General features: G+C 40.5%; 1 protein-coding gene across 1 annotated transcript in view; it reads right to left on the minus strand.

Annotated features, from left to right (window-relative positions):
• The window catches only part of LOC115581217 (RCC1 domain-containing protein RUG3, mitochondrial-like), a 300,274-nt gene that overhangs the window by 191,706 nt on the left and 95,539 nt on the right, over positions 1-13,029 (minus strand). Inside the window, exon 7 of the mRNA XM_030416122.1 lies at positions 552-676. Coding sequence (XP_030271982.1) covers positions 552-676 — 125 coding nt within the window. The remainder of the gene's footprint in view (positions 1-551; positions 677-13,029) is intronic.

Consider the following 13,029-nt stretch of genomic DNA (forward strand, 5'->3'; position numbering starts at 1 on the left):
TTCGCCTCATTTTCTTGACAGTGCTATCATAAATCCATTGGGCTGCAGGGGAAACTGTCGACTACCTCGATTATCTTCATAGCCTGAATGAATTCTGAAATGTATGTAACAGGCAATGACTGTTATGGATCAGGAGCCAGGGCCATATTCTCGCTAACTCTCTCTTTCTCTCTCCCTCCTTGTCTCTCTCTCAGGTGATGTGCCGATCGAGGGCTTGAGGGCGCTGATATTCGCATAAAATTGAGTAAAATAGGTGAACTTTGAAGCGCACAGTGACAACTCATGACTAGTGACGTTAACTCCATTTCTTAAAGATGTCCAGCTGAATTGTACTGGTGCACTTTATGGAAAATAAAATCTAGCACATTAGGTGAGAGGTCAATGATAGGAGCAAGTTATTGTATGTTGGAGCATAAGAAAGTGAGGTTACGTGTAAATTTTAACATGCAGACATTTACAAATCGCTGCATTTTTAAAATCCAAATATTCTAATCTCTAATCTTTAACGGTAATATGTCCACTGAGTGTTATGTGTCATAGCAGGCCGGTACCTGTCAGTGCAAGATTGTGATTTGCCCCACAGGTGACCTTCGACACACGGTCCACACACTCCACAAATTGAGGGACGACCGCGTTTTCATTAGAACCATTGCCAACTTGTCCATAATCATTCTGCCTGTAGGGAAAAGAGCATGGACACATAATTAAAAACATAATTAAATACCTGCCGGTATCAACTTCACACTGTTTTATCACATTTAGAACGACACACAATACGACTTCATGGTGTAAAGAATATTACACATCTTTCAGTTTCCATAGGGTAACATAAATAATTAAATCAGTTAAACTATTGAGCAGCTTCCACTGGGGACTGTGGAACATATGCATATCCTCCCATTTCTATGAATCCTCTTTGTGACAATAACGAGACACAGCCCTATCAGAAGTGAAACACCTCACTAACTAATTAGACTCTCAGGCTGCAGTCTGACAAAATAAAAAGAGAAAAGCGCTTGAAGGAAGACTTGCTCTCCCGCAATTTGCATCTGCCACTTTTTACTGCATCTGTTCCAAGTGCCATTCAACGTTCTCTTCCTCCTTTTGTTGGGAAGTGTTGAGCCCCAACTATTTAAGCTCACCTCCTACCTACCCAGAGCTTTGTTCCTGCTCCTCTGCAGACCAGTAATGAGCCAACCGCCACAAAACTGCAAGGAAATTAATGACTCATTACGGACGGGGCCTAGACCACTCCACAGCCTCTCCTCCTCCCCCGCTCCACCCCACATGCCCGCATGTAATCCTCTCTCTCTCTCCCCCTTTCTCTCGCTGACTCTCATCCCTTCAGCCCATACAGAAAGACCCCAACACCTCCCTATCAATTAGAGCCTATTACAGGGCTCCCATGCTAGCAGGGCAAAGAAAGAAGGCCTTCACAGCTCAAGAGTGTGTGCAGGAGAGATTGGGAGAGTTGAATGAGGAGCCTGAAGGTGCTCCTTTCACACCCTTGCCCTTATCCATTATGCCAGTCTGTAGAGCCCCCTAGGAGAAACGTGCAGCCCCAAAAAGACTTGGGGATGAAAATAAGTCAAGGGAGGGATTCTTGGTCACACCTTTTTCTCTTTTCCTTCTACTCCAGCGTCAAATTATATCATAACTAGTCCTTAAGCAACATGGTCACTGTGCTCTTCCTTTAAATGGAGTGTTAGAAAATGATGGCGAGATCTGAATAGCATGTATTAATCATACCATCTGGGTCTGTATTCATAGAAGGACAGAGAGAGACAGATATTAACAAGATAAAGCAAATGGTGGAAAAGCACCTACACATGAAAATTCACACAATACCTTCGTATTCACGGGACTGTTGGTCTTTGTTCAGAGCAAAAAATGCTGTTTTACATCGCCAGCATTTTAGAATATCTTTTCCTTTTTTCCCTGATAGGATATGTATCAGCTTTTCATTCAAGCATGCTATGCTCATTGGCTTTTGAAGCTATGGTGCATTTCAAGGCAATCCCTCTGAGAGTGAATGGGTGAGATCACATGGGTTTGAGGTGGTTTAGAATGGCAAATCCTGCTGAAAGTGTCATTTCCAGTCGAAGACATCAATTTGGCGTGTGAAACAGGGCCCCGGGGGAGCCCGATAGCCTGGGAGATTCCCGACAAGAGCAAAAGGCCTAGGGATCAACTCATACTAACCTGGATAACACAAGAATTTCAGAAGCGCTTCAAATATATGGAGCGAAGTGAGGAAGGAGGAAGAGAGGTGGAAACACGATAGACAACTAAGAAAAAAGTGCAGAGAAAATTTAAATAGAGACAACCACTTAAATATCACCTCCACTGTGTTCAGTGATTAGACTTTTGCAAGCATACATAAAATGTGGCAATACCAATAGGCTCATGTGCTCTATAGATGCACAGGAAGAAGATCATTACTTATGCTAAATAGAATAATTCCAAACGAAGACTTTTTTTTTACTGCACTGTTAAAGAAAATCAGAAGCAAGCAACTACTTGTCCTTTTTGACTTTGATACTACTGTGGGCTGCATTATTAAAAAATACAATAAACAGGAGCTGATCAATGACTCCCATCTGGGGAGGATTGTCAAAACTCATAAGTATCGTTAATAGGAGGATATTAAAACACTGACATGCACAGATTAAAAATCTAAATTACTGGCAGCACTATTTCTGGACAAACATTTTGCTAACTGTAAAACAGTGTACACAGACAGTGGTATTAACTCTAACATAAAGCCTCAATTTGCTAAAGTGAAAGCAAAATGGCTGATAATTACTGTGCCAGCTCATTAGACTTGTTTTAACACTAAAACCACTTAAATCACTGCAAAGGCATATACACAAGCACAGATGCAAATGCACATGTGCAGATGTTAAGAGTTTATTCCCGTCATAATGAGGCCGATACTGTACAGGATGGGTTTTACTTGTTTAGATGGAAAACTAAACACTTCAAACTAGATTTAATAGGGTCTCACCATTACATTAGCAATTTATAAATCTGTCTATGGATTGCATTTAAGGAACTGATACCTTGTAAATTCCGAAATGTAGGACCAGTTGAAGACGCATGGTTACGTACATTTTATCATTTTTTCTTTTCCTTCCAAGGGCAGGATGCAGCCAAAAACCAATAATCGCTAAGTCATTTAACTTCAGAAGATATAACTTGATTAAAGTGACAAGGATAGCAATGTTGACTCTATTGATTTCATAAAAATATGATCTATGAAACTGTGAAGAGTACAAAAGCAAGCTGATCGTCTACTGTACCTGCTATACATCTTGGCTAATAATGATACAGACTCCTAAGGAATAAAATCCTTGGGGCCGGCCATGAAAGTTTAAGATTCAATGCGGTAAAATACAATGTGCCGTAAAATATTAATGTGTGTGGTAAAATTATGCTGGTGGTAATATTTTAGATTGCTGCTGTCTGTAAAAGAGCCATATCTGTATTTATTTACAAGCAGGGATAGTGGATGGGGGGCTTTGTTTGAAGCCCCGTTTATGAATATCGACTCAGGCTCCTAGGTAAGTGGCTATAAATCTGAGAGAGGATCTTTGTAAAGTTCCCTTGGAGGACATAACTTCAGGTCTAACCGACTCCTCCCTTCACTTGACTTTTAAACATTTAGATGTAGCCCGGCCAGCTGCATTTAGAGCGGCTTCTAAATTATGAAGGGTTCCATTTTGAGAGTGTTAACCAATCAAAGTTGATCAATTGTGGCAATAGATTTCTTTAGGATAGAAACAGAGGTGTGTTTGGCCCTTGATCTTCAGTGTTTATGAGTTTGGGGAATACTGAAATGGATCGCTGCACAACCTGCTATTTTCCAGATGTTGACTTTGGATGTGCTCAGCGGAAGATGCCCTTAAACCCGTGAGATTCACAACATACACCCACACTCCTTTAAATATGCTTACACCCCACACTACGCAACACTATTCCTTATTTGTCTGAGGATGCAAATAGCATTTATAACGTTTCAGCCTGATCTTTCCATGTTTGTCTCTTTGGGTGAGATGATGATAAGTGTGAACTACTTGAGGCTGAAAGCATAACCTGTGCTAATGAGAGGGAGCATTACTTACTATGATCAAAACGATCATGTAACACGCAGCTCAGATCACCTCGGGCTATCGAGACCAGCTGGAAGAGTTCTAGAGGGTCCACACTGGATCAACCTTTGGCGGATGACTCATTCACACCTTCTTTTTCTTTTTCTGCTTCTCCATATCTTTGACATGTTTATCTATTTACTTTGGTGCAAGGTTCTGAAGTTCAGATCACAGGGGTGATTGCATTAGTAACGGTGCTGCAGTTGGCTGACCGTGAGATGATGGACACAGAGGTCTCTATCCTCCGGCTACGATGATCACATAGGAGCCAGGATTAAGCGAACTGATTTCTTTCCTGGTTGAGTTCAAAGGGCTCAATCAAAGTGTTTCACTGCTGAACTCTTGCCCCCCCCCCACTTTAAATGCATAATTAACTTACAAGTGCTGATAAGGTTGAGCCCTGTGAATGTACTGTTTTTGTTTTTTCTGCCTGGTGATGAATGCAGCAACAGTTGATGTCACTGTGCACTAATAAATGGCTGTAAAGCTGCATTGATCCGACCATCTCATTCCAAGAAAATAGCTTCCTCCTGAGCTAAATTGGAGAAAATTGACACCGCCCCCCATTAAACCCCTCTCTCTTTCGCTCTTCTCTCTTTCGTTCTTCATTTCTTCCCATTTCCATTTCCTTCTCCCCAGTGTGCCTCCTGCTTTCTCAGGGCTAATCCTCGCAGCCTCTTCGCGCATGTAGACCTCGGCTCTCTCTCTCTCTCTCTCTCGCCATTCTGTCCCTGACGCTCACTGACACTAGGTATCAGTTCACACCCTGAACACACAGAGAGAGGTGCTAAACAAGGACTTCAGGACATGTCACAGCACACTAAAGGGGCTTCATGGTGATACAGAAGGGGTTCAGACAAGGCAGAGTGAGCAGAGCATGTTCATTCAGTAACATAACGGCATACTTTACACAATCAGTTCTGCTTTACAGAACATAGTACACAAAAAATTAAACAAATAGTAATTACATGGACGGACGTAAAGGTCAATCAATCCTAAACAAAAGAGGCCAATGCCTTTTGCTTTAATAAATTTTTTTTTTTTTATAATATCGTATGACATTACCCTTGGCTTTTGTATTTCAAATGAAGTGCTCACAATCATAAGCCTCTCTCGAGGTAGTAGAGATGGAAACCCTTTCCCTTCTGAGACTGAAACCTCTTTTTGCTCCCATATTCAGTTATGGTGGTTATAGTATGCTTCTTAGATCTAATGCAATTAAGCTATGTTCGGGGCTTAATCAGTCTTGATTACCTGTTGAATGTTGCAAATATGCAGTCTCCTGTCTCTCCGAGACACCAAGGTTGAGTCGCACAAATAAAAAGGTAATGCAAAAATGAGAGATAAAGAAGCTCAACAAAATTCACGATCGAAAAAAAGTATAATGCGTTTTCATACCCAAACAGACCCACGTTATTTATTCTAAATGTTGTCCATCTTAAAATAAATCATAATGACAAGCATTAGGAAGCATCTGTATAGTTTCTGTCAACGAGATTTAAATCATTCAAAACACCTATGTTTCCATCTCATAGATTTTCATATATACACCCTGAGAATTGAGCTCAGCCAAATACCAAACATTACGTCAACCATGTTTTTTGTGGACTACCATTTTGAAGCCCCAAATATGGCATTGTAGCCATGGCTGTAATGTTTTTTAGGAGCCAGGAGAGACCATATTGAGAACTGAAGGTGGTAGGAACTTTTCAAACACATGATAGCTACGCCTAAAAGCATATTCTGCTTTACTGTATATTTTACTCTAAATGGTACCATATTAAAATCAACATCATGCAGTGTTGAATAAGACTTAAAACTAGAGATCGAGACAATTAATTCATTAGGAAACCGTTTACTAAGGTCATAATCATTTTGAAACAGTCAATTTCATAGGCTTCTTTACAATCATCTTCCTTTAGAAACCAGCCGGCTGGCCTCAAAAAGAATGCAAGTTCAAAGCAAGGCTCTGTCCATATTTCATAGTTTCAATGAGCCCACCTGAACATAATGTAGTGGCTCTCTAGAAAGAAAGACCCATTGGCAGATGCTCAGGATACTCACTCTATGTCTGTGACATGAGCCAATAAGAAAGCAGTTTCCTGGGCAAATTTCATCTCAAGTGCTTAAAATTGCCCCATCTATAACTGTAGAAAAAGTGGTCCATGCCCCCAAAGTTGGTGCACTCTCACAGTGTATGTTTTTTGCCTCCCTCACTTCCTGTTTTCTGACTGAAAGTCGTCAGAGCCCACACCACTTAAAGCCAGTATTTACAGTTCGATCTGGCTGTTGTTTCCAAGGAGCAGAGCTGTGCTTTGCCTTTTTTATTTTTTTTATTCATTTAGCTGTAAGGCAGAGTGTGATAAGACAGAACGAAGACTTCCTTCATAACGAGGCACATGCCAAGTCTGACATAATCCAATCTGGTCCATTTTCATCAGCTTTTGTCTTGTGTTTTTTGCTTCTCTTTTGGACTTTCCTTTGGTTCCAATGATGGCTCAAAAACCTGAAATGACACAATTCGGTCGCACTTGTATGGCGGTGAGGCTGCAATCCAAACGGCTTTTCTGCAGAGAAATCCTTGAAGACCCACACACATTTAAATCTGGCCCTGGGGGCAACAGGCTCTAAACCACGGAGATAAAAAACCATCCAGGCCAAAAGCAGAAATATATATTTTAAGGGAGGGCTTACCATGGCAACAAAAAGGCATGTCAAACTTGTGGAAAGGAGGCATTCTGACTGAGGAGTAAACACAGACCAGTGTGCCCGTAGGAAAGCCTAGGAAAAGCTCTCCGCATATTAAAGGGCCCAGCCTCACACATGTAAACAGCAGAAAGAGAGACAATGGCAGTAATAACATGCGAGGCGTCAGGGTACGGAAAAGACGGTTAGACGGTCGTTTGTGAGAAGAAACCTAACAGGGCCTAATAGAGACTGTGCCACAGGCAGGGTCTAGTAGAAAAAGACAAACAATGTCCTCTTAAGTGCGTTATTGGGCCACAACAAGAAACATTTACTCTGGTCCGCTGATCTGTAGTGAGTCAAAACATTAACCACTTATAAAGGAAGCTTATTTTCAACATCAACACCTGGTTCAACTGAGACTCCAGATGTTTCTGTGTAATGTCAGATAATGGATACAGTATCACATAAAACATTTTTTGTTTAGATGAAAATGAGAAAAATGTGAGAGGAAGTTAGAAGTGGAAATAGGAACTTCCAGGATTAAATTGACAAACAGTGACCATGAACAGGCATGTGTCTACAGAAAGAAATACTCTGAGATTTCAAACTCATTTGCCTCAAATTAAAGAAAGGGAGGAAACATATGCTGCTGCTCTGAGCCATGCAGTGCCCCGTTCATGGCAAGCCGTCAATTCACCATGTGCATATTTATTTGTGGGATTCTTACAAATAAAAACCTTTCTATATCCTCTTTTTCTATTCAAACTCGTGCCATGAATGCTTACATTTCCAGTGTAAACACAATCAGTGCTGTGAAAGAATGATGAAAAGCCGTTACTTTTATTATAGGTGAAAATAACAAGCTCTCATGAAGGGATTGATTGTTTTCAAATCGTAGATCTTTGTAAGAGCAGTGTAAAGTAGAGCTAAGTCTCCATTATAGGACGCTGCTGCTACATTGCTTTTGATTTTCTGTCAACATCCCTCTTACCAAGCAGGCACTGTATTTACTAAATGCATCGGGGCCAAGAAATGGATTGAATATATTGTTCGTCTTCTGCAATCCAAACTGTGTCAACCAGTTGGAGGTATTGCAGGTCTTTTATTCTGTGTGTCTCACTCTGCCAATGTTTATAGATACTGTAGGACTCTTCTGAATAGTTGACTGCACAATATGGGTGTAGTTACTGTAACAAAACCGAACATAAATTAAGCCTGAACCATGCAAGCAGGCAACTCACTCCTGCAAAGCTGTTTTTCTCTGATGTGAGGATTATACACAGGAAAAAAAAAAGTCCCAAAGTGAAAATTGTTCCTCAAACATGTCCCTACGCAAATCAATGCCTGTTTAATAAACATGTTTTTGTCGTTTTTCTATTTGTTAGTCTCATGTTTTATTGGTTTTACACCCAAACAGTGGTTTATGATGGTAATGATTATTGAAATGTTTCCAATGATTTCAGTGAGGAAAATACGACTTAGAAACGTAGACACGCATGGTGTACCATAATAAAATGTAAGGTGGCATACTCTCATGTTAAAACTGAATATTCAAAACAAAAGGCTAAAATTGTAATCCTACAACAATAAAGCCTACAATAAAGGAGTAAGGATAAAAAGAGGCACTAGAACAGGGTTAAATGAGACCATGCATGTGCTTAACTTCAACCACCCACCTCAAAAACTTTAGCATATGTGCACCCAGAAACAGTGCATACACTCAGCTGCAAGGACACACACACACACAAAACTTGCATCCTTCTCTGGCTGCAGTATATATCTTTGGTGGCTAAGTCGCCCTGCCCCACTGTCTATTAAGTCAGTCATCTGCACCCTTCTCCTCTCCCTCAGAGTCATGGCCCCTCTGTCCCCTCTAAGTACCCCAATAAATTCAAATGTAATGCTCCTAAATGAGATCACTTACATGTGCCATTTCTCTTCAACCATATTTATCATCTAACACTTTGGCCTTCATTAACAAATGGCACTCAAGGGGGTGGTGGTGGTGATGGTGGTGGGTGATTCCTCATTCCTGCTGCAGGAGAAAGAGAGAGAGAGAGAGAGAACCAGAGACAGAGAGAGGGAGAGAGGGCGGGCTGTCACTAAATGACACAAATTGAACTGGGTGGGGGTTAACACTTCACTTTGTGACGCAAGTCTTAGTACAGTGTCGCAAAGTGTTTCATGAGGTCAGCTATATAAGTGGACAACAGTTTGGTGCACATACTTCATGCAACAGCAACGATAGGCAAAGCTGCACCAGAACATTTTTCTGTGACATTTGAATAATTGTGTTCAAACAATTTAAATAAAAAAAAACAGCTAACACTGTTGCTGTTGCTACCCAGGATGCCAAGGATATAAAGATGACTCATCTCTGCTCACCAAAACAGTTCAGCATCATAATTTAAACCTGGAGCAACACAGTATGACACACGCACAGAGAAATGCATGCACACACAATCACTCCTTGACTATGAAGTCTAAATGTAAAATTCCAGAGGCCACCCACTGTCCAATGAGCATCAGCCAACTAGTTTGGCATTTACATCAATGGATTTAATTGGCAGTCGACTCCAGCATTGTGTGAGGCAGTGGGGTACATTTGCATGGGACTACTTCTGTAATATTACATACTGTTCATCACTTAAGGTTAAGTCCACCTATTGTTAAATTTATAGTCTGGCTATTTTTCTTTCTCTGGCACTCTCTCCTCATCTGCATTGGCAAAGAAAACGTTCAGTTTAGCTATTAATTATCACGACAATGGAAAGATGCACAAAGCAAGGGTAACCCCTTTTTTATTTCCTTTAATAAACATTTTAAAACAGCTTCATTATAATAATGTATTTTGATTAACGATGTTTACCACAGTGCTGGTAGTGAAAATTGCTTTCCCATAAATTAAACCAATAAAAGTTAGTTGATGAATTATTGCCTAAATGTAAAATGTTAGAGTCTAATTCATTTGCAGCAGCACCACTCTGTACAGTATCTACAACATTTACATATTCATATAATAATAAACATAATTAATTAATTGATTTACCAACAACTTTAGTGAAAATATTTTTTCTTTCATTTTCAAGTATTCATTTTTTCACCTGACTATGTACAAATACTTTGATTCAGTGCTTTTATAACTCTGAAGTATCATTTTATACAATTATTGATTTTAGAAAATAAAGCAGTTTGAAATGACATAATTCAGATACAATGCATGTATTAAGACTAATTTAATAGAGCAACTTCATGTACTTCAAAAGTATGGGAGTCCAGTTTTAGTTAATGTTCTAGTATCTACATATTTAACTAAATTATGCATGCAGTACATAAATATATGTGATGTACACACGTGCATACACAGTATATATTCATCCACTTACACCTTGTTATTATTAATTTATGATTCACTCAACCCTATGTAATTGTATTTATGCGTTTGTTTGCATCTAGCAAAAATAAGTGAATGATGTAACTTAATAATTACACTTTATTCATATTTTCAAGAAAATTGCTTCAAATTAGATTTACATTTACTAATTTAGCAAGTGTCATAAAGACTCATTTGAAACCAAGATATTTTCACTGTATCTCTTTCCAAGTCAGAGAGAAGAAACATACATCAGTGCAGAAGCTTGTCAAAACAACAGAAGTGCATGTTGAGTGGTTAGAGATGTGGATAATGGTTGATTATAGGAAGCTACTTTTCAGAAAGATACGATTCACAATAAGCCATGCTTACCCAGCTTAGTCTGAGTGTAAAACAACATTCGAATACACATCATAAAACACGTCAGGTAAAATCAAACAGACACAATGAAATGTCACATTTGAAAAATCAATTTGCACTGCGGACTTCAGCTTACATTCTTTTTTTTTAACCTGCATTATACATAAAGAACATAAACGCATTTTTACCATAGCCACGTTCAGTTCTTCTCTGATAACTACTTGTTCATGCTGATTTCAAATAACGCTTTGTGAGTCTCTTGTATTCAACAGAGCAAAAAGGCTGCGTACCCCCAAGGTAAATTTACCATCGCTCTCAAAAAAATTATGAAAAGCAAGAAAAAGGGGAAGCTTTGTGGGGCAAGCCTAACATTTTAACATCTCTCTGTTTCATCTAAATCACTGACAACAAAATAGCCTCTAGCTAGTTCTCTCTCTCTCTCGCTCCCTCAAAGTTAACTATGACATCTGGCATGGGCTCTGAACACCATGACAACAGACACCACGATTACAGACACCACGGAAGCACACAACTGTAGTGCAAGAGAAAGAGACATTGAGGAAGAGAGGGGGAGACACACAGCTTGTTAATGGGAGAGAATGCAATGTAAAGAGATCAGTAATTACCATTATTTAAACAACTCCCAATAACAAGTGGATTATGTAGAGCGTGGCTTTCGTGCAGACAAGTGCCGCGCTAATGTTTCTGATGCAAATCCCCCTCTCTTTTTTTCCCCAAGTTTCAAAATCTAGCAGTGACTTGACAGGGAACATATGCCGGTGAAGGTAAATGTACAGTAAAATACATCATTTGTACTAAGCTAATAACTGAGGACACACACTTGTTTAACAGTGAATATTTGTATGCATTATTCATTTAAGCATAAAGGATCCAGAGGAGATGGTACATGAGCCCCTCTGTGTGCCCTGGGGCTATTGTCATGGTGGGCAAAATGGGAGGGGATTGAAGTGCAAATGTTGTCATCTGTGTACCCTAATGCTGCAATTTAGGACTGGATTCTATGTGAATCCTGACGAGAGGTCTGAAATTATGTGCAGATGAAGACAGAAGGAGAGAGTGACAGAGTGACAGAAAGAGAGAGACGGGAGGGAGAGAGTGAAGTGAGGAACACTGTGGCAGGTAATACTCTGGACACTGCCACTCACTTTTACCAATCAGGCAGAAATTATAATTTTAATAGACATTCAATTAGATTCATTATTTCACATTTCTTCCTTGTGTCGGTCAAGACCCCTCTCCATTCAGATTTATCGCTGAAACACATTTTTTGTTCAGGCAAAACGATGGATTGACAATGCAAGGGAAGAGTGAAGTCAATTTTGGTTGATGTCACTGACGGCTTAGCATGTAATTACTGTCACACATGCACAATAGCGCTACTTAGAGAAGTGCAGGGACAATCAATTTAGTTTTCAGAACTGCAACTTAAGTATAAGTACATAACTTTGCTTGAAAAAGTAAGAGTGGAGGTTGTTTAAATGTGAATATGTATAAGTATATGTGGTGTTTTGGAAGTTTTTTCCCCTCTTCCTCTTGAAGATCTGGAATGGATTGTCCAGCAGCACCCTCTTGTGGAGCCCAGGTAAAATGCAACCTCTGTTCAGCACTGCAGCCTCCCTCTGCCCCCTTCTCCTCCCTGCATCCTGCTGCAGCACTCCTCCTCCAGCTTGATCTTCCCTCCAGCCTCTTCCTGCCGGAGACGCCCAGCCACTTCCCCTTTCGCTCACATTGCGCCTCCGCCTGTATTTCTTGCTCGGGCCTGCTCCGATCTCAGTGACCTCTTAGTCAAATATTTAGATGGTCGATTTCAACCCCTTTAAGGAACTGCCTCACAACCTCTCGCCATACAGAAATCGATAGGATGAGTTCAAATGCCAGTGAAAACGTTCAAATATAAACAAGTTCATTGGGAGGCTATGGGGAGGAGTGTTGGCAGAGGTAGGAGTGTTGGTAGAAGGAAGTGGGAGCTGGGGGGGGCGGCATCAAAAGGGGGGTCTGATGCAAATGTATGCACAGCCATAGAGCAGTTATGCATATGCATATGGGTAGAGAGGGATTACACAGAGGGATGAGCAGAGATACTGAGAGGGTTTAAAAAGAGGGTGAGCGCTCGGGACACAATGAGGCAAGGCGGGGCATTTATGTTTACCAGCAGAGGAGAGGCAAGACGAGAGGAATGTATTTGGTCCATCACGGCAAAAATGGGCTTCGCCTCTTGTGCTAAACAGAGTGACCTCTAGTCGGGGCCTTGGGGGAAGAGGGTGTGGAGGGGGTAGAGTAGTTAGAGCAGCCTACTCGCACTGTTCCCTTCAGGGAGCTACACTGCACCAAATAGTACGGACAAACCAGGGCATTAATATCCTCACACTAACCCCCTGACAATACCCCATTATGTATGTACGCCTCTGTGCATTACACACCTTGAACTAGAAACAA

The sequence above is a fragment of the Sparus aurata genome, chromosome 5, assembly GCF_900880675.1.
Source record: "Sparus aurata chromosome 5, fSpaAur1.1, whole genome shotgun sequence".
Classification (NCBI taxonomy): Eukaryota; Metazoa; Chordata; class Actinopteri; order Spariformes; family Sparidae; genus Sparus; species Sparus aurata.